The 27,931-nt window shown below is 44.3% G+C and overlaps 2 protein-coding genes across 10 annotated transcripts in view; both read left to right on the top strand.

Annotated features, from left to right (window-relative positions):
• The first annotated feature begins 425 nt into the window (after positions 1-425).
• On the top strand, positions 426-4,493 carry LOC146349525 (uncharacterized). The gene is made up of 3 exons (XM_084842890.1): positions 426-600; positions 2,432-2,494; positions 3,440-4,493. Exons 1-3 carry the CDS (start codon positions 435-437, stop codon positions 4,234-4,236), a joined length of 1,026 nt encoding a protein of 341 aa, XP_084699016.1. The 5' UTR covers positions 426-434; the 3' UTR covers positions 4,237-4,493.
• A 4,537-nt stretch (positions 4,494-9,030) lies between these two features.
• Positions 9,031-27,931, top strand: part of MIPEP (mitochondrial intermediate peptidase) — an 81,562-nt gene continuing 62,661 nt past the window's right edge. For 8 of the 9 annotated variants that reach the window (XR_014789007.1, XR_014789010.1, XR_014789009.1 and 5 more), the window contains exons 1-8: positions 9,031-9,373; positions 12,076-12,249; positions 14,811-14,899; positions 16,552-16,638; positions 18,201-18,264; positions 18,782-18,964; positions 22,767-22,923; positions 27,472-27,520. Coding sequence is in view for 5 of the 9 variants with exons in the window: in XM_084842885.1 (XP_084699011.1) it covers positions 9,179-9,373; positions 12,076-12,249; positions 14,811-14,899; positions 16,552-16,638; positions 18,201-18,264; positions 18,782-18,964; positions 22,767-22,923; positions 27,472-27,520 (998 nt within the window). In the remaining 4 variants the exon portion in view is untranslated. Of the gene's footprint in view, positions 10,118-12,075; positions 12,250-14,810; positions 14,900-16,551; positions 16,639-18,200; positions 18,265-18,781; positions 18,965-22,766; positions 22,924-27,471; positions 27,521-27,931 lie in introns of all 9 variants that reach the window. The other variant, XM_084842886.1, reaches the window with a different exon arrangement.

The following is a 27,931-nucleotide window of genomic DNA, read 5'->3' as shown; positions in this document are numbered from 1 at the left end:
GTGGTGTGGGGGGTTGGAGTGAACGTCACCTGACTGGCAGGGGCTGTTCAACCAATAAGAGAGGCTTCCCCCCCTCGGTGACTGGCCCAAAATCATGGCCGAGTGGGGACTTGAACCCGGGTCTCTCCAGTCAGCCAAGTCCTGAGTGGGGACTTGAACCCGGGTCACTCCAGTCCCAGTCCAACACTCTAACGACTACACTGGTATATAAATAGTTACACCATGTAATCTTGTGGCAGATTGAAATTCTGGGCTAACACTCAATATTTATCTGAGCATTGTCCTGTACTCTCAAAACGTACTTAAAATAAAGGTGATGTTGCATAACATCTCTAGCTTATCATTATGACTTGGCATTTATTTTGCAAAATGTGCTAGTTGCTGGATTTTTACTTTTTTAAATATATTGATTCTTTCAGTTGAAATCAGATAGGATGAAATTCTGGATTTTTCTGCTGGCCGTCGCAGTCGGCACAGAAGAAATACAAAGACAGAACAGTTGTACTGATAGGTTTCCAGGAATCCCTGGGAGTCCGGGACATAATGGCTTACCAGGACGGGATGGACGAGATGGAACAAAGGGAGAAAAAGGAGATACAGGTATCAAACTACTTAAAGTTCCTGCTGTTTATGTCTATAGCAGTAGTTCTGAAGGATGCATAAATGCACTTTCTACAAGGATAAACGTTCAGCTCTTGACCTAAAGCTGCTGGACTACGTAGACCCTCATCTGATCCGAGGCACTTTTATATTCACATATTCTTAAGCAAAGCTGCACACCTGGGATCATTTAGCACAGGTTATCTTATGTCTTAGCCCTTAAGAGAACCTGGCTAAGCATACTTGCTTTTTGATATACTAGAAAATGGAACCAGCTTTGCACAGGTTGGAATAGCCCTTGCTGTGGAACAACGAAGTCTTCAAGTGAAATTATGCAGCTGTCAGAGTCAGGCATGTTGTGCCCACCCCACCCGAGTGAAGTCATGCCCTCTGGGGCGTGTGAACACAGCCCCTGCCATGGTGACCCCTATAGCCTCTGTCCACTCAATTCCTCTGAGGGGGGGCTGCCCTGTAGTAGGGTGAGGGGCATCTGTATAACTCTGTTCCTTGGAGTGCTACCCCCTTGCTTCAAACGGCGTCAACTGCAAAACTATGGGATGTTAAGGACGTCTGCCACCTAGTGACTGAAGTCAGTACTGCAGGTTTCAAACACACTGGCACATTTAGGGCACAATCCTATGGCCGCTACTCAGCAGCTAGATGGCCATAGGATTGGTCGGTTCCTGGAGAACCGACCTCCACCCCCTCCCTCACCTCCTCGTAGGCAGCGCGGATCGGCCCTGCACTCAACACTCATATGAGCAGCACAGAGCAGGGGAAACAGGGTGTTCCTGGGGACGGGGCAGTCAGAAGTGCCAGTACAACACTTCCTATGTGTCATCTAGCCACCTCTCCCCACAATCTGAGGTCCCGCGGCTAGATTTCCTGAGACTGCTTAAAGTCCGATTGTTTTCTGTAAGTCGGGTTCTCTGCGCTATAGTTGCAGTGTGCCAGGAACCGACCTCCAGGAACCGACCTCCACCCCCTCCCTCCCCTCCTCGTAGGCAGCGCGGATCGGCCCTGTACTCAACACTCGTAAGAGCAGCACGGAGTGGGGGAAACAGGGTGTTCCTAGGGGCGGGGCGGTCATAAGTGCCAGTACAACACTTCCTATGTGTCGTCTAGCCACCTCTCCCCACACTCTGAGGTCCCGCAGCTAGACAGCCAAAATCAGCTATCTAGCTGCGAAAGCAAGGCGGCAGAAGTGTGGAACAGATCCGTTCCTCACACTCTTCTTGCCCTGCAGTGGATAAACAGTTGCCCCTGGGTTTGGAGGCAACTGTCGATCCGCATAGGATTGCTCCCTCCAAATAATTAACATTACTTAGAGTACAACCCTAAGTTGTACAACTCCCTACAGAAGTCCTACAACTCCCAGCAATCCCCAGCCAGCCATGCCAAACGTCAGCATCCTAGGTTCAAAAAAGAAAAAAAAATCACACATCCATGAACCTACCAGTACTTTGAATGGGTTACATAATACATCTACACCAGCCTTCCCTAATTTGGTGCCCCCCAGATGTTTTGGGCTACAACTCCCAGCATTCCTGAACATCAGCTATGGTGGCTAGGGCTGACTGGAGTTGAAGTCCAAAACATTTGGAAGGCACCAGGTTGGGACAGGCTGACCTACACGCTCTGCTTAACCAGAGGTACTGCTTGCAAGTGACACTACCTGTGCTACCTTCTAGTTCTCTCTGATGAAACAGAATTGTGTATTCTTGCAGGATGCAAAAGCAAGTTTTTGAAGTCCAGTAGTGAATGACTTAAGCACCACCTTTTTGAGTACACAATGGTTAACAGAACAGATATTGTCTTTTGCTGCCGCTAGGTGAACCAGGCCATCCAGGAAAATCAGGCACAGATGGCAGAAGTGGAGATAAGGGAGAACCAGGTGAGAGCAAAAAGTGGTTTAACTGAAAATATGTGGGGTTTCTATACTGGTTCTACCATATCCTATGCTCTTTTGTGGCAATGTGGGAGGGGTGGTTGTTAACATGGCGGAGTCTCTTTTTAATTTTTTATGAGTATAAAACACATCAGTAGACAATAGGGATTCTAGTTTTTAAAAGAAAGGGGGAGAGTAGACCACACAACACTGAAGGCACCCACCCATGAATAATCGGTACCTACCAGTAATCTGAATGGGTTACACAACTCAACTACTTGCTGTGACTTCAGTGGGATGGAGATTTGTATCTGACATTGCAGTGGCATTGCACTGGCATAGTGGGGCTGCTGTCAAATCCTAAAGCCCCTCAGCTGGCATATTTTTCAGTACAGAATGGTTCCCTATATGGGAGGACACCTAGTTTGCAGCCATGTCAAATGAATTAAATAGTACCAGCACTGCAGAGTTGAGGTCACTGTCTCCCACCAGCTCACAGATGCTGCACCAAACAGATCATGGTCAAAATAGCCTGGTATGCTCCCATTTTCTACATGTCTGCCTTGGGATCCATGGCCCCTTATTTGGCCTTGCTCCATCTGACAGATAAATTCCAACATCAAGCAGCTGCAGAAAGTCTCTTTTCCCCTTTCCCCTTTGGATCCAAAAAATCCAAGGCTGTCCCTGACCTCATTTGCTACTAGCATTGTGTTAGCTAATACAGGAATGCCTTCTCCTGTTATCTTGCACCTACACATCCAACAATCAGATATTAGATCAGGGATGGGGAACATTTTTTGACTCTGAATTGGCTCTAGGCAAGCAAGCCGGGAGCTGCATGCCAGCACTGGATGGGGCCACATCCCAAAGTACCTGACATAATTGGCCAATTAGATAATCAGGCAATTTTTTTAAAAAAAATGTTGTTTTTTCCCCCCCCTCTCCATTTAGGAGCTGATGGCAGAGTTGAAGAGAAGGGGAGCAAAGGAAATAAAGGGGAGAGAGGCTGGCCTGGGAAATTTGGACCAAAGGGGATACCTGGACCTGTAGGTGACAAAGGTCAAAAGGGTGAGCTAGGACTACAAGGACGAAAGGGTATAAAAGGTGACCCTGGGCCAATTGGGCCAAAAGGAATTCAAGGTGAAATTGGAGTCCAAGGTGAAATTGGTTTAAGGGGTCCCATTGGACCGATGGGTCAGGTTGGTCTGAAAGGAGAGATAGGAGGCCCAGGACTGAAGGGCAGTAAAGGAATTCAGGGAGAAAGAGGCTGGAAGGGGGACCAAGGAGAAAAGGGAAACCTTGGGGGTATCCCAGTTATCCCCAGGAGTGCCTTCAGTGTAGGTCTTACCACTAAATTTCCCCCTTTAAATGTGCCCATCAAATTTGACAAAGTGATGTATAACAGCTTAAACCATTATAACACAGGCACTGGGGTATTCACCTGCCAGATTGCTGGTGTCTATTATTTCACTTACCACATCACTGTTTTCGCAAGGAATGTCAGGGTAGCTCTGGTTAAAAATGGGGAAAGGATGCTCCACACCGCAGACATGTACCAAGGTGCTGAAGACCAGGCCTCAGGAGGAACCATCTTGGAGCTTCATAAAGGTGATCAGATATGGTTGCAGACCTACGGAAGGGAGAATTCTAATGGGCTGTTCGCAGACCCAGATGACGACACGGTCTTCACTGGCTTCCTTCTATTTAGTACCTCAGATACAACAGCACCCATACCACTCTCAGTATGAGGTGTTTTTCTTTTAATGTGATGTCAGTTGCATATACCGCTGCTTAATTCTCACATCAAGGTTGATATGGAGACAAAGCTCACAAAGGCATATTCACAACGCCATGCCAATCACATATTGTTTGAACAATATTTGCACGTTATTTTGTTATTCCCAGTATGTTTTGCTATTTTTCATGAATAAATCTAAAATCGAGACTAACTAGCATATGTCACAGTTTATGCAAAACTCTGCCTATGGGTGGGGAATTTATCTTACCTTGGGATAAAGGGATGGTTGCTGTTTAATTGAGCAGACTAGGCTTCCACACTGTTTGTCAGAATAGCTTTTGACCTGGATTAAATCATACAATCCACTTTTGTATGTCCACGCCTGGCTATGACTGAATGCAACAATGTCCATTTTTATCAGATGTCAGATCGTGACCTGAGCAACATAGGTTTATCCTATTCCCCACCCCATCCCACCCACAATGTGAATTTAAAAGCGAGTGATTACTCTGAGTCTGGGTCTAATGACACCAGGCAAGTGTTCCCATGTGGTCTGGAGCACTTTACCTTCAGGTTTTCTGTTCTGTGAAGGAAAACCAAACAAATCCAGGTTCCCCTGCTCTGACTGATACTGTTGCCCTTTTGTCTTCAGGCCTTTTCCCTAATGTGCTACAGTGTTTCTGGACTAGGGATGGAAGAACCAGCATGGGTTGAGCTCAGTGTGGTTCTCTGATTTCCTCCTCAAAGCTCAGTTTGCCTTTTTCCTGCTCCTGAATGTCTTTTTTTCTGAACAGGAAAAAGTGCACATTTTCAAATGGGAGAAGTACCAATTTTTTTTACAAGCATGCACCCAAATGCATACTTTCCCCCCATGGACTAAAGCGTAAAATGCTTTTTTTTTTTTAGTGCATTTTAAAGTGCGCATTTCCCCCCAAATACGCATTTTGCAAATGTGATTACAAAGTTGAGAATGTGTGATCTTCCACAGAAAAATGCACTCCTGTTTGTATTAGTGGTTGTGAACAGGGAAAGTTCTACTGATTAGCAAACTGAAATGAAATTCTCGTATATCCATATTCTGGACTTGGATCCTGTAAAATTAGGGAAGTAGGAAACCGGTGGAGAGGGGAGCAATCAGATCACTACCATGCCATAGAACAAGGCTGAGAAGAGGGAACTTGACTGAATGATTTAGAATGGACCATCATGATTCCAGGTTTAAGTGGGTACATTTGCTTGCTCGAAGGCATAACTGTGACTTCCAGTTCAACTCTGTTGCAGACAGTCAACTCAAACTACATGCTACAAGTTGGCAGGCCAGGGGGGTTTTTGGAAGCGGAGTGGCTTCTGCTTCTCACGAAAGCGGCTATTATTCCAGTTTGACCTGGTCTAGAAGCTGAAAAGCAGGTTTACTCAGAAGCAGCTTCCTGGGTTGAATGGGGCTTATTTCCTAATGCCTGCTTAGGTCTACAGCCATAGCCATGGTCATCTGTAATTGTTCAAAGTCAAATTTCCATGAATAGGTCCTGTTTCTACACCCACGAGGTGTAGACGAGGGCTGCCAGATTTCAACCCAGGCAATTATTTTTACTTTTCATACTCCTCTAGCAGGGGAATGTATTGACGCTACTTTGCTTTTCTTGCGAAGACTTGCTGCTCACTCCCTTTCCCTGCCTGCTATGGGGCAAGACAGAAGTGCCATTGCCATTAGCATAGCCTTACCTAACCTGGTGCACTCCAGATGCATTGAACTACAACTCCCATCATCCATAGCCAGAATAGTCAATAGCCATGTTTGGTTGGGGTGATATAGTCCACACATCTAGAAGGCGCCACGCTGGGGAAGGCTGCTTTAGCAGGACTGGAATGGGAGTAGGAGTGCAACCCTAATGTGACAGTCAGGACCCAGTAACCACGTGAGAAACTAAAAATAATTTTCTGGGTTGCAACCTAGCAACTCTAATGTGCATTTTCTCCTGAGTGTACAAAATGGGAGTCTCCATGGACATTTGACTGGGAAAGAGCTAATTACAAACCACCTTGGAGAGGAAAGAGAAACTATAGTTGGCAACTGGGAGAATAAATTGGACATATTCATACAGAGATTACAAACAAAGAAATATAAATTTAACGAACAAGGTTCAAATGCCACAGCACTTAGGGTTGCCAAGTCCAGCTCGAGAGTGCTCCTGTATCTTTGAAAGTATCCAGAGGGCAAAACTTTCAACATTAATACAATGTACTGAAGGCTTATACTACATCTTATAGAAATTCCCCTTCTATACAACTTTTAAAGGTACAGTATCCTTCTCAAGCCGACTACTCTTTCAGATTACTCTTGTTTATTCAGGTATCTAGCCCTGTGCCTGAAGATCCAGTGAAATCAAGCATGTAATGGTTTTAAGGATTGGGAACCACGTGAGTTCACTTCCTATTATATTGTGATTTTTGTTGTTGTTGCTCCTTCCAAGATTTGGAATGAAGTAATCCTCAAGGTTTTATGAATCAGCCCAACCTACCTCACAGGGTTGTTGTTGTGAGGATAAAATGGAGACAAGGAGGATTATGTATGCCGCCTTGAGTTCCTTGGAGGGAAAAAGGCGGGATATAAATGCAATAAACAAACAAACAAACAAACAAATAAAAGTCCAGATTAACTGTACATCAAAATAAATAGGTCCAAAGCAAATACCTCAGTTAAAATGAAATATTGCCAACTCAAACATGGCATTATCCAAAGGTTAGGAACCTTTGTTTTAATGAGCTGGCTTTAATATCAGTTACGCTGTGAAATGCCCTATGATGAAGATAAAAGTAATGATGAAAAACCTTACTTCTGTTTACTGCTCAACAAGCAAGAAAACAGCACTTAGGTACTAGACTGGGTGGAGCTAAGGAAGAACCACACACTGTGGTTTTATTTGCATTCACGTTCTTGCTGTAATAGAAGCCAAAATGATCTAATAGCTGTAGTGACTCAAGTTGCTGAAAGTAGGACATGTCCAAGTAGGACATTCAAACTACATACTAGTGAACTTTTCTAATGACAATGCAATTATGGCAAGTGCAAGAATACAGGAAAGATACTAGGTTAATTTATTTAGCAGAAATACCTGTGATCTGAACTTTGTGTTCGAACGTATCTTGTGTCTACAAAAAGAAACATTTTGAGGGACTTGGGTAGTACAAATAATTGAGCTTAATCGTACAGTAGTTACTGGGATATGAAAGCAACTTTTAAATCGTTTTTTAAGGATTTCCTTTTCTAAACTGTAATACAGCTCTTCCCAATCTGGTGCCTTCCATATGTTATGGATTCCAACACCCATCAGCCTCCAGCCAGCATAGCTAATGGTCAGGAATGCTGGGAGTTCTACAGCATCTCCAAAACATTTGGAGGGTACCAGGATGGGGAAGGCTGCTTGAACTAGGTTCTCCCAGCTTCAAATCCAACACTCTCTAATCTCCCCCTACCTGGTACCCTCCAGATAGGCTGGACTAAATCAAGCTGCATTGCACCTCTTGCTTGGAAGGAAGTTTACACACGCATTTTAAACATTTCATTGTGTAAAAAGCAAGCAAATAAACCACCTTTCTCTGGGTGGGCAGCCTTCAGAAGGCTTGCAGAATCTACTTTCTTTGTTCACCAGAACCCTGAGATACACCAGCAGGAGCCAGGTGCAAAATAGGGTGCAATCCTATACATGTTTAAACAGAAAAAGTCATACAACTCCCAGCGCTCCCCAGCCAGCTTGGGGACATTTTTCTGTCTAATAGGCATAGGATTGCACCCTTATTGTATTTTTTGTAAACCACTACAGGATTTGGACAACTGAGAAGAGGTACTGAAATATTGCTAATAAATAAACATTGCTAATAAATATGCTAATAATTAAGAAACAGGAGGGTGCCTGTTTCTAACACATGCTTAGCCCAGGAATTTGTGAGTGGTACCAAGCTCACAAGTCCGTTCACACAAACCCCACTTCTGGCTTCTGTCACAGTGTTCTTTTTCAGTAACCTAACTGGGGGGCGGGGAGGTTTTTAGTTGTCACTACCGTCAAACAACTGGGAGTCAGAAATCCTTGCCCATCTACTGCAAATCACCATGAGAAACATCTGTAGATCCAGATCTATTTTCTGCGCATCTGTGCTGTAAGTAGCTGTAAGGAACATATAAGTAATAGCAGCGCGAAAGGTTCTACCCTACTTTCTATTTGTAAAAACAACAAAGGGTCTTCTGGTACCATAAAGACTTACACATCTATCCTGGTATAAGCTTTTATGGCCTATAGCCCATTTCATCAGATGCCCTCCCCAAAATATAATCCTCCCCTGCAGTCTGAAATAGTGGTACAGTCCATTCCTCCACCTCATTTCCCTCCCACCAAGTGGTACAGCCAGTCCACTCTAACTCAGGACTCTACCACCTTATTCTGCAGAATATATAGGGCAGCCTTCCCCAGCCTGGCGCCCTCCAGTTATGGTGGACCCCAACTCCCAGGGGTGGCTGGGAATGATGGGAGTTGGAGTCCAACACATCTGGCTGGGGAAGGCTGATGGAGAAACTGCCTCGCTGCAACGTGACTTTAGCCCAGCGACACGAAAACGGATCACTAGGCCTCCTCGCACGTCACACCGGAGCAAAGGCGGGCTGGGTCAGAAGCCCCCCCCCCCGTCACAGCGGGGCGAGCCTCTCCCTCTCTGGGGCGCCGCGGCGCAGGCGGCCTCGAAGAGAAAGAAAGGGGAACCTGAGGGAAGGCGGGAAGGCCCGCCCCACCCCGCCCCGCCGAGGCCCCTCCTCGCGACCGGGCTGCGTAAGAGGCCGTCGCCGGAACCCGGAACGAGCCCGGCGCCTCCCCGCGGCGCGAGTTCCCCCCTCAGAGCCGAGCCTGGGGAGGCCGGCCGGGCGGGCGAGCGAGCGTGCGGCGGGCAGGCGGCTCAGCGCCACCATGCTGGCCGGCTGGCGGCGGGTGGCGCGGCCTGCCGTGAGCGGCCTGAGGCGAGCGGGGCCGGGCCCACTCGGCGGCTGTGGCGCTGCCGCCACGAGACGGGTCAGCACCAGCTGGTCCCCGGTGGGCGCCGCCTTCAGCGCCCAGCAGCAGCCGCAGCAGCAGCGGCACAGACGGGAGGCGGGGAAGAAAACGGTGAGAGGCGGCCCGGGTCGGCCTCCCCGCGGAGCGCGTCCCTGCTGGTGGGGTCAAGGACGCGCTTGGTTGGCGCCCACGGCCCTCTGTCGGTGCCAAGGCTGGAAAGGCCCGGAGCGCGTGATGCAAAAGCAGGGGTCGCCGAGCACGGGCAGAATTTTATTTATTACATTTTCATCACTGCCGCTCCTCCGAAGAGCTAAAGCGCGGGTGGGGGACGTGGGGTCCTCCAGGGGTTGCTGGGCTGCAGCTCCCATCAGCCCTAGGCAGCATAGCCAGGGGTGAGGAATCATGGGAGTTGCAGTTGAACAACATCTGGAGGGCCACACATCCCCCCCCATCCCTGAGCTAAAGGAATGTGTGGTAATTTAATGCCACCGCCACCCTTCATCCTCACAATAAATCCTCACTTTATCCTGTAACCGTGAGGTAGAGACAGTGACTGCCCCAGGGCCACGGCCAGTAAACTTTATGGCTGAGAGAGGGTTCAACAATCCAGTACATCTCTACTTAGAAGTTGTGGGCAGCCATCACTACATCTTGTAGTAGCGAATTCCACAGTTTGGCTATGTGCAACGTGAAGAAGTACTCCTTTATCTCTGTGCTGGATCGCCCACCCTTCAGCTTCTTTCAAAACTCTGACATTATGCTGGCTGCAGTACCTTGCTCTCCTCGCTGAGCTCCAGCTACACTTCTGGGATCGGGGCAAGGCGACGTGTGACAAAATAGATCCTCATTAATAAGGTTACCGCCTTTTTTCTGCCTGGCGGGGTTCTATGTCAGGCAAAAATTCCGCAGGAAAAGCTTTTCCATCACTGCATCTTCCCGCCAGGGAAAACTTCACACACTGATTATTTGTTTGTGCAAGAGCGTACCTGCCACCTCTATCACTTTCCTGACATATGTATTCAGTAAATTTTATTTATCCACTCAAATCTGGGTGATGTGATTTTGACCCAGGGCTTGATCAGACAAGGCTTTTAATGTACAATCACCTTGCCCTGCTTGCAAGTTTTTTGCGAGCTTTCCACACAACGTCATCATGGTCCTGCAGCGGCCCTGTGATTTACACCCACATTGTCCCATATTTTTTCACAACAAGGAAAATCTGTTAATTTTTTCAAAGATTAATTGCAAAGAACCACTGGTGTGATCCCTGTTTTGGGCATTTCTGCAGCATTTCTGTGGGGTTGTGGTTGTGACATTTACTGTGATATTTCTGGGTGGGTGTGTCAGCACAGCACAGTTTCGCTCCCCTTCATGTCATTTCACTTCTGGTTGGCATAGTACAAACATGGCTATTTCCCCCTTAAGTGTGCTTTCTGCTTCTCCTAGTACAGTCCTATGGCTTACCTGAAAGGTAGGTGAAACTTGCCAGGAATGCAGAGGAGCCCTCCCTCTATAAAGGTGGCAGCCCTAGGCTTAACAGTGTCTCTGTATTTGCAAATAAGTGACTCTTCAAGAGTTCTGTTTCTTTGGACAAGCATTAAGTGAAGGCAGTTTATGGCAATCTGATGTAAAAGGTCACTCACAGACCCCAAATCAGTTTCCATCATCATCATCATCATAGTTACTAATCGTATAGTCAAGTCTCTTGAGTTTCTTATGTAGCCAAAACAGAGGAATCCGTGCACAAGAGGGAGGCTGGCAAGCTTGGCTTGCAAAAAAATGTTAGGAATAAAAATTCTAAGGGATGGGAGAAACAGGCCAATGAAGGAGGAGAAAAGCTGGAAGACCAGGGGGAAGAGGAATGGAATGAAGTAACCAGAAAAAGGAGTACTCCACACTGCAACATTTGTTGCAGGCCCCATTTCTAATTCCTTCTTGTCAATCAACTAGGAACACAAGGCTATTTTGCTTTAGATACTGGAAATGTAATTTTATAAAAAATATATTTAATAAAAAATATATTGCCACTTCATTGAAATGGTGAACAAATCAGCAAAAATGTTTTGAAAGAGTTTCATACATGTAACTATCTTTTCCTTTCAAATTGTTGTAATGGGTATATGTCCAACGCCAACAGCATAATCCTATATATGTCTACATAGAAGTAAATCTCACTGAGTTCAATGGGACTTACTTCCAGGTATGTGTATAGAATTGCAGCCTTAAAGAATATGGTTCTTTAGGGCACAGTCCTATTGTGATGATCGTAAGCCTGCGAACTCAGAGGAGTTCAGGGCAGGGTGAGAGGAGTGGTGGAGGCGATCTTCATCTCCCCATCCTCCCACCCTACATTTTCGCTAGACAGGACTTTTTGCCTATCTAGCTGGGGCACCTCAGAGGGGGAGGGCAGGAGGCTGGAGACCCCTCAGGAAAGCTCATATCCTGGCCTCCCCATTGTCCTCCCCTCTCTGTCCACTGAAACGTCCCCTTTCCTCTCCGAGGTCACATTCTCAACCTTGGAGAGGCAGCTGGTGCAGTTCTTTCTGCATCGGCTGCAAGGGGGAAGGGAGTAGGAACTCTGATTCCCAGCTCTGTGGTTGGAGCATTGTCTCTGACCTCAGATCTGGGAATCCGAAGTATCCTGTGGCCCTTTAGGCAATGTCCATGGGCCATAGGACCGTTCCGTCCGATAATTTTGAAAATGTACAAAAGGGCATAAATGTGATAATCATTCTCATGCTGTAGAATATATAACAAAAAGAAAATGTACAGTGCAATTGTTATTTATGTTGGTCCTGTTCTCTGTGTTTTAGGGTTTGTTTGGTGTAACAGAGTTGAATTGTCCAGAAGGTTTTCAAGAAGCTCAAGAAAAATCTTTGCAAGAAACAGAACGCCTAGTACAAAAAGCATGTACTACACCTCCTGGGAAGGAGATAGTAATGATCTTTGATCAGCTCTCAGATGCCTTGTGTAGAGTAGCAGATCTAGTAAGACATTTTTGTAACTTTGAAATTACCTTTTGTTAATTGATGCTTATTGGTACATCTCTAGATTTTGTAGTTTTTGTAACTGTGCATGAACTATAGCAATATTATAAGCTACTGAAACTAAGGATGATTAGACTGAATAAGATTTTCCACTGAAATAGAATAGAATAGCTCTTGCTAACTTCTAGGTAACTTTAAAAAAAATTGTTACAGTGCCAACTGTAGTGAACAGTGAGCTTGTGTATGTGTTACATTAGGCTGTGATTCATTTATTTGGAAGTAAGTTCTATTGAAATCAGTGGGACTTTTCCTCATCTTTAGGACAAGAATACCAGTTTGGTTTTCCAGAGGGGAAATGGTTAAGAAACTCTGTGATTCTAATACTTCCACAGTAGATTATCTATGTTTTGTAGGGTTAGGTTTCTAGTTATGGATGGATTTAGTAATTTTGACTAGAATCATAGAATAGTAGGGTTGGAAGGGGCTTATAAGACCATCAAGTCCAACCCACTGCTCAGTGCAGGAACAAGTCAAAGCATCCATGACAAATGGCTGTCCAGCTTCATCTTGAATGCCTCCAGTGTGGGAGAGCCTGCAATAATAGTCTGAAGACTGTTATTGGGCGCTATTAGAGCTGTCCTCTCTCTTGTGGTGCAGGAACCTTCGTCCATTATTACCCCCAACTTTATGTCTCCCTCCCCTTTAGGCTTCAGTTTAAAGCCCTCCTGATAAAGTTCTTCATGCTGTGGCCAAACACATTCTTCCCAGCCTTTGTGAGGTGCAACCCGTCCCTTGCCAACAGTCTATCTTCTAGGAAGTATAGCCCCTGGTCCCAGACTCCAAATCTTTCGCGCCGGCACCACCTTCCTAGCCAGTCATTCACCCTGAGTATTTTTCTTTCCCTTCTAACTATTGGAAGGATGGGTAAGAAACCTATCTGGGCCCCAAGTTCTTGAGTTTCCTTCCCAAAGCTTCAAAGTCTGACGTGATTTCTTCGTAGCTCTGCTTGGCAGTATCATTTGTTCCCATGTGGATGAGAAGAAAGGGATACCTGTCAGTGAGCTTTATGAGTATAGGCAACCCTTCAGTCCCATCTCTAATCTGTCCCCCTGGGAGACAGCATACCAGGCAAGTCCATGGGACTTTGCAACATACTTGGGTTTCACTCCCACGCAGTAAGGAGTCTTTCACTCTTCCTCCTCCTCTTCTTGTTGTAGGCCTTGTTTTCGTTGCCTCTGCTTGACTGACCTTCAGCCTCTTGCTCGCTCCCATGCGGGTTTCCCTGTAATTCTTCTGCTGCAGGCTGTCCTCCAGTCTCATCCTCCAGTCTCATCCTCCAGTACCTGGAAACGGTTCCATAGTTCCAGTGCTTCCACTGGTGCAGAGTGGCTTCTAGTTCTTCTGCTCCTAACTGTCAGCCTTTTCCAAGGAGTACCCTCTACTTCATTTTTCCTCACCTCAGCATTTTCCTCTTTTGCCTCAGCTTGCCATTGCTCGTCTAGCTTCTGTTCTTCACTTTGCTGCTGTAGTTCCACCATTCTGTCCAAGAACTCTTCATGTTCTCTTATTCCCTGGAGGGTCAACACTTGCTGCTCCAGTCATCTTACTTTTTCTTCCCACAGCGTGATCAGCTTGCACTTGTTGCATGTGTAGGCCATGTTGATCTCAGGCATGAAAACAAACATTGCACAGACCTTGCAGGTCACCACCACTGGAGAGTCTTTTCCTTCCATAGTTTATTCCCTTTTTGCTTCTAGCTTTCTGATTGTACTGGGATAGCCTGTGCTTTGTCCTCTGTTCACTGGAGGTTAACAACAGAGTCCCACTGGTATGGAAGTGTGTGTTACAAGAAAAATAAATTAAAAAAAAATGTTTTAAAACAATGTTAGGGGCCTTCCCCTTGACCTCCCCTGGCCAACTCCTGTTTGCTCTCCGTGTTTGCTCTCTCTGATCGCTCACTGTCTGTGAGCTTGCTTGCTTGTATAGCCCCTAGACCAGCTGGACCAGCTTCCTCTGCTCTGCTCAAACTAAAGTTTGATATAAAAGGATAAACTAAGTGCAAAAAAGAGTTTTCCCCAAATTTGCTGTTTCCTGCTCTTATGTACATGCTTATATGAAAATGTTACCCAAGGGCCAGGTTCACATGTAACAAGAACCCATGAGTTGTTGGGGCCACATGGGAGCAAGTGAGTGTGCTGCTTCTTGCTGCTTCTGCTTTGCATCTGGTTTGTTGTTGGGTTAAAGTGGAAGTGGTGAGCATGTGGGAGGCAGCATGCTCATTTGCTCCAGCACTGCCCTGCCAATTCATGGGTTAAACAACCCACAAATTGGCATTATGTGCGAATCAGGTCAATATGTACATGTGTTTTTCCTGAGGCTGTGTAGGGAAAATGTCATGTTAAGCAGAATTATAGTTCTATGAAAACAATATGCTTCTATGCAAAACAGTTCACCTGCCAGTTTAAATATGTGTGAAGTTAGCTAGAATTTCTAGGTTTCCTTTAAATGTCAAAGCAAAATATTCCTATCACTATTGTACTTTCTTTTTTCTACTGCATCAGGCTGACTTTGTGAAAATTGCCCATCCTGACCTTGCTTTCAGAGAAGCTGCTGAGGATGCCTGCAGAAGCATTGGTACCATGGTGGAAAAGTATGTTTTATTCAGTACATTACAACTTACCTGTTTAAGGAATGTTGTAATGATCACAATGTTCTTATTGTTCCCATGTATTCTGAAGTCTTTATGGAAAAAAGAGATTTTCTTTTCTAAGTTAAGAAATCTGGTAAAAATGTTTTTAATTTATAATAGGTACAACTCTAATATCCCAACCTGAAATACACGATTTCTAGCCACTAGAGCTACCTCCAGACTGGTATCTCCTAGTGCTACTAATCATTGTTCTTCGTCTGTAAGCTATATATGAAATAACAGTTGATGTTCTACACCATGAGAGATATTCTGCTTTTCCTGTATGTATATCTCACTGTGTTCCATCCACACCAGTGAATTTGACATAGTCCTATGGGTTGGAAAGGAGAAGGTCCAATTCATTTGAAGGTCCAATTCATGCCATTCAGAAAAACCCAAGAAATCCTTTTTAAAAGCTTAGGGCATAATCCTATTGGACAGAAAAAAGTCCGACAACTCCCAGCATCTCCCAGAGAGCATGGCTGGCTGGGTAATGCTGGGAGTTGTAGGATTTTTTTTTTCCGTCTAAACATGCATAGGGTTGTGCGTTATTTATTCACTTAAGTGTGATCACCTGATTATTGCCCATGAAATCTAAAAGACTTTTAACTTTTGATTTGGATTGGAGGGGTAGATAGGAAGTGTATAATTAGAGAGAGAAACTTGTCGGTATAATGTTTTCATTGGTTTGCTTGGGGGAAAGGAGGAGTGTGCATTCCTGAAAATGGCTGTTGCGGGGAAGAGGTGGGCGAAGGACCACGACCAGCAAATAATTTGTTGCCTCATCTGCTTTCAGGGGTGCAACCTTTCTTTCCACCCATGCAAATCCATGGAGTCTGTTTAAGGAAAACATTTTTCAAATTAGCGCTATACCATTTTAAGTATTGCATAAAGATTTTAATTTTAAAAGAATAGCTAGAAAAGCATTTTAGGACTAATTAGAAGATCCATTAAAAATTAATGGGTCTGAAAAAATGGCACTGTAATAGTGAAAGTGTGCTGAGTGACAATAGGTTTGTCTTCCTGATATATCACTGCACATTTCGAAACCCTGGCCCTGTAGATAGATGGAAGAGTAGCACTAAGGCTGCCTGCACCTATGCTACTCTTCCATTCTTCCAAAGAAAGGCCTGAGTTTCTGCGGTCTGAGCAAAGATGGAAGAATCACAGGGAAAACACAGGCGAACAATATTTGGATCTCAGTGTTGTGTGGATGCCCCGTGAAAAGTGAATGAGCGAAGCATGGCAATTTTTCACTAAATGCATAGTGTGGAAGCACCCTAGGACAATATTTTCTGCTGAAATCTTCATAACCATGGATCTTAATAAGTTACCTATATGTACCTTGCTGTACTGTGAATACTTAGTGACTGAACTACAACTCCTTTCCACTTCCCAGTGGTTATGGCTACATTAGCATTCTAGGTTTCTGAAAACATGTTGACTTAGGACACAGTCCTATGCATGTTTGAACAGAAAAAGTCCTACAACTCCTATCATTTTCCAGCCAGGATTGTGCCTTTAGTTTATATGTCAGAAAATACAGTACTAGTAAACCTAAAAGTGAATGATTGTATTGTTAATAATTGGTCCTTTAACCTTTATATTTCTAGATTAAATACAGATGTAGATTTGTGTCAAAGTCTGAGAAAATTGTTGGCTGATCAAGATGTTATGGCTTCCCTTGATCCAGAAACAAGGTACACATTGTTAGTTCTGTTACAGTAGGGATTTGCTTATAATACTCAGACTGTTTAAATAGATCAGCATACTTTCTGACAGGGGTTGGCAACTTGGTGCCCTCCAGATGTTTTGGACTACAGCTCCCATAATTCCTGGCTCTTGGCTATGTTGATGGGCTGATGGGAGCTGTAGTCCAAAACATCTGGAGAGCACCAGGTTGTGTTACCCTTTCCTTATGATAATATAGATCGTTCAACACAGTGTGAAACCATTTTCAGAGTATATAATACCTGTCAGTTTATGACTTATTCCAGTCTTTTACAAGCGGACTAAAATAATCTGATAGTCTGCGCTTACAAGTGTAATTACACGTCTTGAGATACATCTGTAATATATCCAGATTTCTTCTTTGATAGATGTCCCATGCTTCCAGCTCAATCCAGACTGAGAATTTACTCTTGTCTGAAACTGAAGAGATTGTTGCAAAACTCTGTGGCTGTCTATTAATAGTTTGTCACACTTGGCATACCTAACACTCTGATTATCCTGGCCCTCTTCGATTTATTTTGGCTTCCTTTTTTGTCTTACGGCATGCCTTGGCATCTTGTTTCTACTCTCTTCTTACCATACATCTCCATGTTTCCTGCCCTCTTGTCAGTTGGCATAGCTGACCGAGACCAGTGGTCAGTGTTATGCAAAGAAATATGCAAACAAGGCATGACAATATTCATATATTGTCAGAAGAGATGAAAGTATGCAAACATTTGTTTTATATTTGAACATGAAGGTTGCCTGAAGCTACTGACAGACCTAGTTTCTATTCCTTTACCTAATTTAGTTAAAAGCTGGAACAACACCCTGAGGCAATTACTTCCATAAGTCAATTATATCACAGAAAGACATATTTTCACAAGGAAGATGTTTCATTGCCCTGAGCTATTACTACTTGTATGCAGCAGCATCAGGCAGTCAGTGAGCAAACTGTATAGTTTGTCACCCCAGCGATTGAGTATATCTTTATTAGTTTTAAAGTTAAACTATACATTGATCTGCCATTTCCTAGGTAATAATATGCAATATGCGTTGTGTGTGTGTGTACAGTTTATCTAACGATAAAAGTTGCATCCTGTGCATGCTAACTTGGGAGTAAGCTCCATTGAACACAGTCTAACTTATTTCTGAGTAAACATGCATAGAACTGGGAAGCATGTGGCATAATATTAAATGAGCTTTCATCTAACAGTTATTAAAATACAGATTTTACAGCAGATTTTGAAGCTGCTGCTTTTTATAATGCAGATTTACCGTCATAAGTATAACACTATTTTATGATCCTGTTAGTAGAAAGGATAAATAGGCTGGAATGCTTACTTACGTAGGAGTAAATCCCATTTAACTCTATGGGACTTACTTCTGAGTAGTCTTGTATAGGACTGCAGTGATAATTCCTTAAATTGACATATATGTGCTTGGTCTGTAACATTATAGTCTGCAAAATGTGACATATCTTCAAAATGATGAAACTATAGCAATATTCGTTCTGACATTTTTTTCTCTTAATGGGATTTTATTCTTTTAGGAGAGTAGCAGAACTTTTCATGTTTGATTTTGAGATCAGTGGTATTCATTTGGATGAAGAAAAGGTAATTATTTCCACTATAAGGGAGAGACTATTGGCTGAGGCATCTAGAAACTTATTTCTAATTTAACCCCTTATCCCGAATAGTATCTTCCAGTTAAAAAACATAATCAAAATTTACAGAATACCATAATCCTTGATTGCAGTGGTATGGAATTAAGCCCTGAATCTAAGATACCCTAAATACCGTGTCCTCAGTTTTGTAAACATCTTCATCTCGCAAGCAGCTTATGTATGTATTGGAGTATCCACAATGATTACTGTACCAGTTTGTTGCTGCCATGCCATAAACATCTAAGACAGGGCTGGGGAACCTGTGGCCCTCCATATGTTGTTGCACTCCAACTCCCCTTAGCTCCAGTCAGCATGGCCGATGATCAGAGATGATGGGAGTTGTAGTCCAGCAAGATCTGGAGGACCACAGGTTCCCCAGCCCTGTCCTAGGACATACTGAAAATGTGAAAGTGTTACTGAAATGATGTTTGAAAGACATATCTATTTTGTGTATTTCCCATTTGCAGCGGAGGAGGGCAGTAGATCTTAATGTCAAAATACTGGATTTATGTAATGAATTTCTCACGGGATCTCATCTTCCAAACAAGATTGAGAAGCATATTTTACCAGAACATATTCGCCATAACTTTGCAGTTGAAGGCAATTACGCCCAAATCAGTGGTCTCAATGCAGATAGTCCAGATGACCTGGTATGTATATGTTAAATACGTTACAGCACCATATATGCAGTGTAGGTATTAATTTACCAATATGTGGAAATACCTCTATAAATGATAGCCTTTACCTGTGCCATTTTACAGTGAGCAAAAAATACTGCCCAGGCAGCATAACCAAGAAGGCTGTCTCATACGTGAGTCAGGTCCAAATTACATGTGACTAGCTGTAAACCTGTGCTTCTGAATTAGGTCTGCTGCAATCAAGTATAAGGTGGAGTGGGTCTAATTTTAAGATCAAAAAGGATATGTGGGGAAAAGGAAAATCCTTCCACTGGCTTCCTTTCCTGTACTCTTCTTCCCATGTGGGGTGGAGGCTTTGGAGATGTAAGTGGCAAGTAGGGGAAAAGTTCTTGTCTTCTCATATGTTTACTCTGAAATCTCCCCCCACACACACTTTATACATGATTAAAACAGATCTGAGTTTAATACACAGGTCTGCCATTGTCGCATGTGAACCTCAGAATCAAAGACATGTGCTTGACTTCCTAGCACTAAGGGCTAGTTTCTAGCCCCTGCAGCTGTTTTGGAGTAACTAGCCAGGGCCTGGTAACCTCTGGAACGTCTCCATTCTATACATGAGCTGACCTCTGAGTACTGGATGTGGGAGATGATGACATTATGGTCCATCCTCTGGGGTCCATTTTTGTCTATGAAACTCTACACCTGGTCCATAGGGATGACATTTAAATGTGTAAATACTATCTTTTTTAATGCTCCACTAATTGATATAGCTAATTGATATACAGTGGAGGTGAGCAACAGATTTAAGGGATTAGACCTGATAGACAGAGTGCCTGAGGAACTATGGACAGAGGTCCGTAACATTGTTCAGGAGGCAGCAACGAAATCCATCCCAAAGAAAAAGAAATGCAAGAAAGCCAAGTGGCTGTCTGATGAGGCTTTACAAGTAGCTGAGGAAAGAAGGGAAGCGAAAAGCAAGGGAGAAAGGGGAAGATATATCCAACTGAATGCAGAGTTCCAGAGAATAGCAAGAGAGACAAGAAGGCCTTCTTAAATGAACAATGCAAAGAAATCGAGGAAAACAACAGAATGGGAAAGACTAGAGATCTCTTCAAGAAAATTGGAGATTTCAAGGGAACGTTTTGTGCAAAGACGGGCATGATAAAGGACAAAGAAGGCAGGGACCTAACAGAAGCAGATGAGATTAAGAAGAGGTGGCAAGAATACACAGAAGAACTATACAGGAAAGATCTTAATGTCCCTGATAGCCATGATAGTGCGGTCACTGAACTTGAGCCGGACATCCTCGAGAGTGAAGTCAAGTGGGCCTTAGGAAGCATTAGTAACAACAAAGCTAGCGGAAATGACAGTATTCCAGCTGAGCTATTTAAAATCCTAAAAGATGATGGTGTTAAAGTGCTGCATTCAATATGCCAACAAATCTGGAACACTCAACAGTGGCCACAAGACTGGAAAAGATCAGTTTACATTCCAATTCCAAAGAAGGGCAACGCCAAAGAGTGTTCAAACTACCGCACAATTGCGCTCATTTCACATGCCAGCAAGGTGATGCTCAAAATCCTACAATCTAGGCTTCAGCAGTATGCGAACCGAGAACTACCGGAAGTACAAGCTGGGTTTCGAAGAGGCAGAGGAACTAGAGATCAAATTGCCAACATTCGCTGGATCATGGAGAAAGCAAGAGAATTCCAGAAAAACGTCTATTTCTGCTTCATTGACTACGCTAAAGCCTTTGATTGTATAGATCACAACAAACTGTGGCAAATTCTTAAAGTGATGGGAGTACCAGACCACCTTACCTGTCTCCTGAGAAACCTGTACGAGGGTCAAGAAGCAACAGGAAGAACCAGACATGGAACAACCGAGTGGTTCAAAATTGGGAAAGGAGTACGACAAGGCTGCATGTTGTCACCCTGCTTATTTAACTTATATGCAGAGTACATCATGAGAAATGCCGGGTTGGATGAATCAGAGGTCGGAATTAAGATTGCTGGGAGAATTATCAACAACCTCCGATATGCAGACGATACCACCCTAATGGCAGAAAGCGAAGAGGATCTCAAGAGCCTCTTGTTGAGGGTGAAAGAGGAGAGTGCAAAAGCTGGTTTGAAACTCAACATTAAGAAAACTAAGATCATGGCATCTGGCCCTATCACTTCCTGGCATATAGAAGGGGAAGAAATGGAAGCAGTGACAGATTTTACTTTCTTGGGCTCCAAGATCACGGCAGACGGTGACTGTAGCCATGAAATTAAAAGATGCTTGCTCCTTGGGAGGAAAGCTATGGCCAACCTAGACAGCATAGTAAGAAGCAGAGACATCACCTTACCGACAAAGGTCCGTCTAATCAAAGCTATGGTTTTCCCAGTAGTAATGTATGGCTGTGAGACCTGGACTATAAGGAAGGCTGAGCACCGAAGAATTGATGCTTTTGAACTGTGGTGCTGGAGAAGACTCTTACGAGTCCCCTGGACTGCAAGGCGGTCAAATCAGTCCATCCTAAAGGAAGTCCACCCTGGGTGCTCATTGGAAGGACAGATACTGAAGCTGAAGCTCAAATATTTTGGCCACCTAATGCGAAGAGAAAACTCTCTGGAAAAGACCCTGATGCTGGGAAAGACTGAAGGCAAAAGGAGAAGGGGACGGCAGAGGATGAGATGGCTAGATAGTATCACCGATGCAATGAATATGAACTTGAGCACACTCCGGGAGAGAGCGCAGGACAGGAAGGCCTGGCGTGCTATGGTCCATGGGGTCACGAAGAGTCGGACACGACTGAACGACTGAAAAAGAAACAAAAATTGATATAGCTAATGATGGGAGTGGGGGGAAGGCTTTAGAAGTATATTGAATAATTAGAAAAGTGAATATTCTTGCTGTCCCTTTTCTTAATTTACTAATAGGTGATTCGATGGGCAGGAAACCTCTAGTTTATGTGGCTCTCTTATCCAGGCAGTGAAGCCTTTGCTGATGGACATGCCCCCTTTTAAAACCCTGCCCCCTCTTACCTTTGATATGTCTCCAGAGTTTTCCCCAGTGTTTTTGCAGTGTTCCCCGGTGTTTTCACATGTGTTTTTTTGGCTGGGCACTGAAAAAGCCTCCCTTGCTCAGGGGGAAACTGCTCTTATCTCCAATCAGTTGCTGACTGAAGTAAGAGCTTTTCCTTGCAGGAGAGAGGTGGTGGGGTCTGGGGAGGAAGTTGCTGAGTGATTCAGTCCTGCTTACTTCTGGAGCTTGCCCACTTGCAAAGGCTTTGTATTTGGGATGCTATTTAAAAGCATTTGAGTGATTCAGCCCTGCTTACTTCTGAGTAGACATGCTACTCATGCTTCTGAATAGACATGCAGAGGCTTTGTGTTTGGGATGCTATTTGAAAGTACTGCTGAGTGACCAAGTATTGCTTCCTTATGAGTAGACATAACAACTTAGAGATTTTACTATATTAAATGGTACATAAGTATTACTAAGAAATAGTAATAGGCAAATAGACTGCTTGGTATTTGAGGCTTGGTATCTGGGAAATGATAAGTCCTGCTTAATCTTGAATAAATGTGTAGGGTTATCCTGCTTACTTCTGACTAGGTTTAAAATCAGTAAGAATCATACTTTAATCCTGCTCGTGGCCAGTGCTCTGGGCCACTTTTCCCAGATTGGAATTCAGTCCTTAAGCTGAAAAAGGTTCCCCACCCCTGTGATACAATATTAACCCTGTAATAGAAACATTATTTTAATGGTCATGCCAGTTTGCTATGATAGCTGTCTGTTCATTGCTTTTCATTTGAATTAACATTAGGTACGTGAAGTTGCCTACAAGGTTTTTCTCTACCCAAATGCACAACAATTGCACTGTTTAGAGGAACTTCTTACCAGCAGAAACCTTCTTGCCCAGTTAGTTGGATATGATACATTTGCTCATCGGGCTCTTCGGGGAACAATGGTCAAAACCCCAGGTAATACAAATTTGCATTTAAGGAGGAGAAGATGTGAATTATGCAAGTCGTTGAGGATAAACGCTGGCTGTGCAGATTGTACACATGATTAGTAACACACTTTGGCTACAGTGGATTCCCTCTTAGTGCCATTTGATTCTAATTCATGCATTGGTCAACATTTTAAGTAAATTACATTGTTATGCTAAACATACTACATGGAAGCAGGTGTCAGTAAAATTTATTATTTATTTATTCATTTCATTTCATTTCTATACCACCCAATAGCCAAAGCTCTCTGGGCGGTTCACAAAAATTAAAACCAAAGAGCACACAATAAACAACATAAAATATATAAAACATTAAAACCACAGTATAATAATACAACCAGAATAAAACCTAGCAGCAATGCAGGGATTTAAAATACAGATTTTAAACAGCAAAGCTAAAAGTATAGAAAGCTAAAATGCTAAAATGCCTGGGAAAATAAAAAGGTATTCACCTGGTGCTGGAAAGAATACAATGTAAGTGCCAGGCGAACCTCACTAGGGAGCTTATTCCACAGCTGGGGTGCCACAGCAGAAAAAGCCCTCCTCTTAGTAGCCACCCGCCTCACTTCCTTTGACGGGCTCACGGAGAAGGGCCACTGAGGATGATCTTAAGGTCCGGGCAGGCACATATGGGAGGAGGCGATCCTTCAGATAACCTGGCTCCAAGCCGTTAAGGGCTTTGAATGTTGATACCAGCACTTTGAATTGGGCCCGGAAATGGACTGGCAGCTAGTGCAGCTGGAAAAGTACTGGTGTAATATGAGCTCGTTGGCCAGTCCCTGTTAACAATCTTGCTGCCCTATTTTGGACCAGCTGAAGTTTCCAGACCGTTTTCAAAGGCAGCCCCACATATAACGCATTGCAGTAATCCAGACGAGAAGTTATCAGAGCATGGATAACTGTAGCTAGGCTATGTCTGTCCAGATAAGGGCGTAGTTGGTATACCAGCCTAAGCTGATAAAAAGTGCTCCATGCCACTGAGTTCACCTGTGCCTCAAGTGACAGTTCTGGATCCAAGAGCACCCCCAAACTACAAACGTGACCCTTTAGGGGGAATGCAACCCCCTCCAGAACAGGTTGAATATCACCTAGCCAGGCAGATGAACCACCCACCAACAGTACCTCCGTCTTGTCTGGACTGAGTTTCAGTTTATTGGCCCTCATCCAGTCCATTACTGTGCCCAGGCACAGATTCAGAACAGCCACTGCCTCACCTGGGTTTGATGAGAAAGATAGGTAGAGCTGGGTGTCATCCACATATTGATGGCACCTCAGCCCACACCTCCGGATAATTTCCCCCAGTGGTTTCATGTAGATATTGAATAGCATGGGGGATAAAATAGAGCCCTGTGGAACCCCATGGCACAATTGCCATGGCACAGAACAATAATCCCCCAGCACCACCTTCTGGAATCGGCCATCCAAGTAGGAGCGGAACCATTGCAGTGCAGTGCCTCCAACTCCCAACCCAGACAACCTATCCAGAAGGATACCATGGTCAATGATATCGAAAGCTGCTGAGAGGTCCAGGAGAATCAACAGGGTCGAACTCCCCCTGTCCCTCTCCCAGCAGTGGTCATCCCACAGGGCGACCAAGGCAGTTTCCATTCTAAAACCAGGCCTGAAGCCCGATTGAAATGGATCTAGATAATCTGTTTCATTCAAGAGTGCCTGGAGCTGTCCTGCAATGACCTGCTCAAGCACCTTGCCTAGGAAGGGGATGTTGGTCACTGGCCTATAATTGTTAACATCCTCCAGGTCCAGGTTAGGCTTTTTCAGGAGTGGTCTGATTACTGCCTCTTTTAAAGTCCCTCTCTCAAGGAGGAATTTACAACCTCCTGGATCCAGCCAGACATCCTCTCTTTGTTTGATTTAAAAAGCCACGAAGGGCAAGGGTCAAGCACACAAGTGGTCCATCGGACTTGGCCAAGCACCTTGTCCACATCCTCAGGCCTCAATAACTGAAACTCATCCAATAAAACTGGACCAGATGGTGCTCTGAATGCCTCTACCAATGGAACTGCATTAATCGTGGTGTCCAATTCATGATGAATCTGAGCGACTTTGTCTTCAAAGTGCCGTGCAAACTCATCACAGCATGCAACTGAGGGCTCCACAGTCTCTCTCCCTGGTCCATAATGTAACAGGCCGCGAACCACTCAGAAAAGCTCTGCTGGACGATACTGAGAAGATGCAATGCTGGTGGAAAAGAACTGTCTCTTTGCCACCCTCACTGCCACAGAGTAGGCTCAATAATGAGCTCTTACCTGTGTTCGGTCAGACTCGGCACGAGTTTTCCTCCACCTGTATTCTAGCCACCTCCCCTCTTGCTTCATTGCCCTCAGCTCAGGTGTACAGCAAGGAGCTGGCCGGGCTCTGCTCAGAGGGAGAGGGCGCTTGGGTGCGATCTTGTCAACCGCCCAAGTCATCTCTGCATTCCACAGAGCGACCTAGGCTTCAACAGGAGCACCAGCCATACCAGCAGGAAAATCCCCCAGAGCCCTCTGGAATCCATTGGAATCCATTAGCCTCTGAGGGCGGACCATTTTAATAGGTCCCCCACCCTTGCAGAGGGGAAAGGCTGCCAAGAGTCTAAATCTCAACAGGAAGTGATCTGAGCACGACAAAGGGACAAATGTTAATTCCTCCACTTTCAGATCACCATCCTCCTGCCCAGTTGAGAAAACCAGATCTAGTGTGTGTCCTTTTATATGTGTTGGGCTGATGACATGGTTGTCATGGTGTCCATGAAGTCCTGAGCCACCCCGGGTACAGCGGCCTCGGCATGGAAGTTGAGATCCCCCAGGACCATCACCCTAGGGGTCCTCAACACCAAGTCCGAGACCACCTCCGTCCGCTCAGGCAGGGAGTCTGATAGGCAGCAGGGTGGGCAGTACATCAACAGAATCCCTTATCTGTCCCAGGTACCCAGCACAAGATACAAGCACTCAAGATCTGCACTCGAATGAGCAGGAAGCCTAGAGAGAGGGATTGAATTCCTATAGATCACGGCAGCCCCCCCTCCCCGACCCTCGAGTCGGTGTTGGTGCTGCACTCCTGAGTACCCAGGAGGCCACAGCTAGGAGAGAGTGACCCCTCCCAGTTCCCCCACCCTGGTCTCAGTAATACATGCCAGGTCAGCCCCCTCATCCACAATCAAATCATGGATGAGGGAGATTGTATTTTGGACCGACCTGGCATTCAGCAGCAGCACCACCAGACCCGAGGGCAAACTGGTAAGGCAGCCAGGAGCCATCAGGTTGGGGGAAGAACCAGAAGAGGGGATAGCCATAAGGTGTGTAGCCCCTCTTCTCCTCAGCTGGCCTGTTAATCCCCCAACGCTATACCTCCCACTACCCGTGACCACAATTATGGTGGCACCTCCCCAACTTCCTGAGTTGCTCAATGGACTTCCCAGGCACATATTAAAATGTTAAGATGTAAAATATAAAACAGTATAAAAGAATATAAAAGAGAGCAGCAGCTAAGAAGGCACAGATAAGATCTGTGTTTGCCCCTTTCTTCCTGGTCTTTAAAGGTGCTGCCCTCTACTGCTGCTGTTTGCTGCTAGTATGTCTGGTTGCTGGTATCTCTGGAGAGGTGGTGGGTGGGTCTTCATACGCTCCTCCATGCGTCTCCAGGTGCAATGCTAAGAGGTCCACCTGGTGCACCTGGTCCTCTTCCCCACAAGCTCCTTCCCAAGCAGCCTCTGGCAGCCCTACCTTAAGTACCCGTTTGGCAGGGCCAAGGGCAGAAACAGGCTCAGGGTCCATCTGGTGCAGCTGGTCCTCCCCCCCACAAGCTCATTCCCCTCCAGATGTTTTAGAATCCAATTCCATAAAACTCAACCAGAGATGCTGGGGATTGAACCTGGGGACTTCGGCAAGCAAAGCAGGTGCTCTACCACTGAGCTATGGCCCCAGCCATCATCCCAAGCCATTACAGTCAATGGTGAGGAAATCATTATATTTAATGTTATCGCTTCATATTCTGTGCATTGTTATGTTGATTGTTCAATAATATTTTTTACATTTGATTGTTACTAGACATTGAAATTGCTCTGTCCAATATTTTCCCATTGTTTAAAAGTTCCAGCGAATGATCTAGTAATGTAACATTCAAACTTATACATTGTGATTTAACTGCTATCCGTCAGGTTTAATGTGGAGAAAATAAATCTTGCAGTATCCTTCTCTGCTTATTAATTTATGACCAGCTGTGGTCTGTGTCAGACTCAAAATGGCTGTTCATCAATATCTTCAGAGAGTCAGAAATATACATCAGTATTTGCAAGTTTAATTTTGTTTATGGTTTCTTTGATAACCCAAAACAGATGATTACTACACTCAGCCTTTTTAAATTATGGCTTACATTAAATTTCTGAATTATGCATTGTTAAGTAGATTAGTTTATTTTAAATGAAGTTTGCAGTTCTATTTTTGTTAGTTTTTAAATGTTCTGTTTGCCTAGAGCACCAATAACTTTTTGTTTAATTCTGGTTTTGTTCTTTTTTTTTTAGAGAAAGTAATGCAATTTCTTGTAAAGCTTTCGGATAAGTTATTCAGTCGGTGAGTCTATTTTTTCATTTATTCTTATTAAATAGACACATTTTCCTTTCTTCAAAGCAAAAATCTTGTTGTAAATTATGAAAATATTCTTAGATTTCTGAATGAATTTAATTTTTTTCTGTAAGTCTTGAGTAAAAGTAATATACAATTTTGTAAAAAAATTAAATCTAATCAGCTACAGATTAAGATTGGAATTGTACTTAATTATTTTCTAGTGATGGAAAGAGGGAAAAGCAGCAGATCATTTCTCAATATTGCTCAGTATTATCCCTTTCTGGAAAAGACTAAAAGAACAGAAAAGAAACACAGCTCATCCTGACACATTGTGTTAATTTTTTGCTTGAGTGACATCTATATTTGTAGAATGGACAAATAATTTTATAGTAATTGTATTGCTTATCTTTTGAAAAG

The sequence above is a fragment of the Heloderma suspectum genome, chromosome 3 (genome assembly GCF_057233095.1).
Source record: "Heloderma suspectum isolate Gila_16-S chromosome 3, 16-S_ref, whole genome shotgun sequence".
Lineage (NCBI taxonomy): Eukaryota > Metazoa > Chordata > Lepidosauria > Squamata > Helodermatidae > Heloderma > Heloderma suspectum.
The sequence above is the reverse complement of the archived record's forward strand: the minus strand, read 5'-3'. Positions and strand labels throughout refer to the sequence as shown.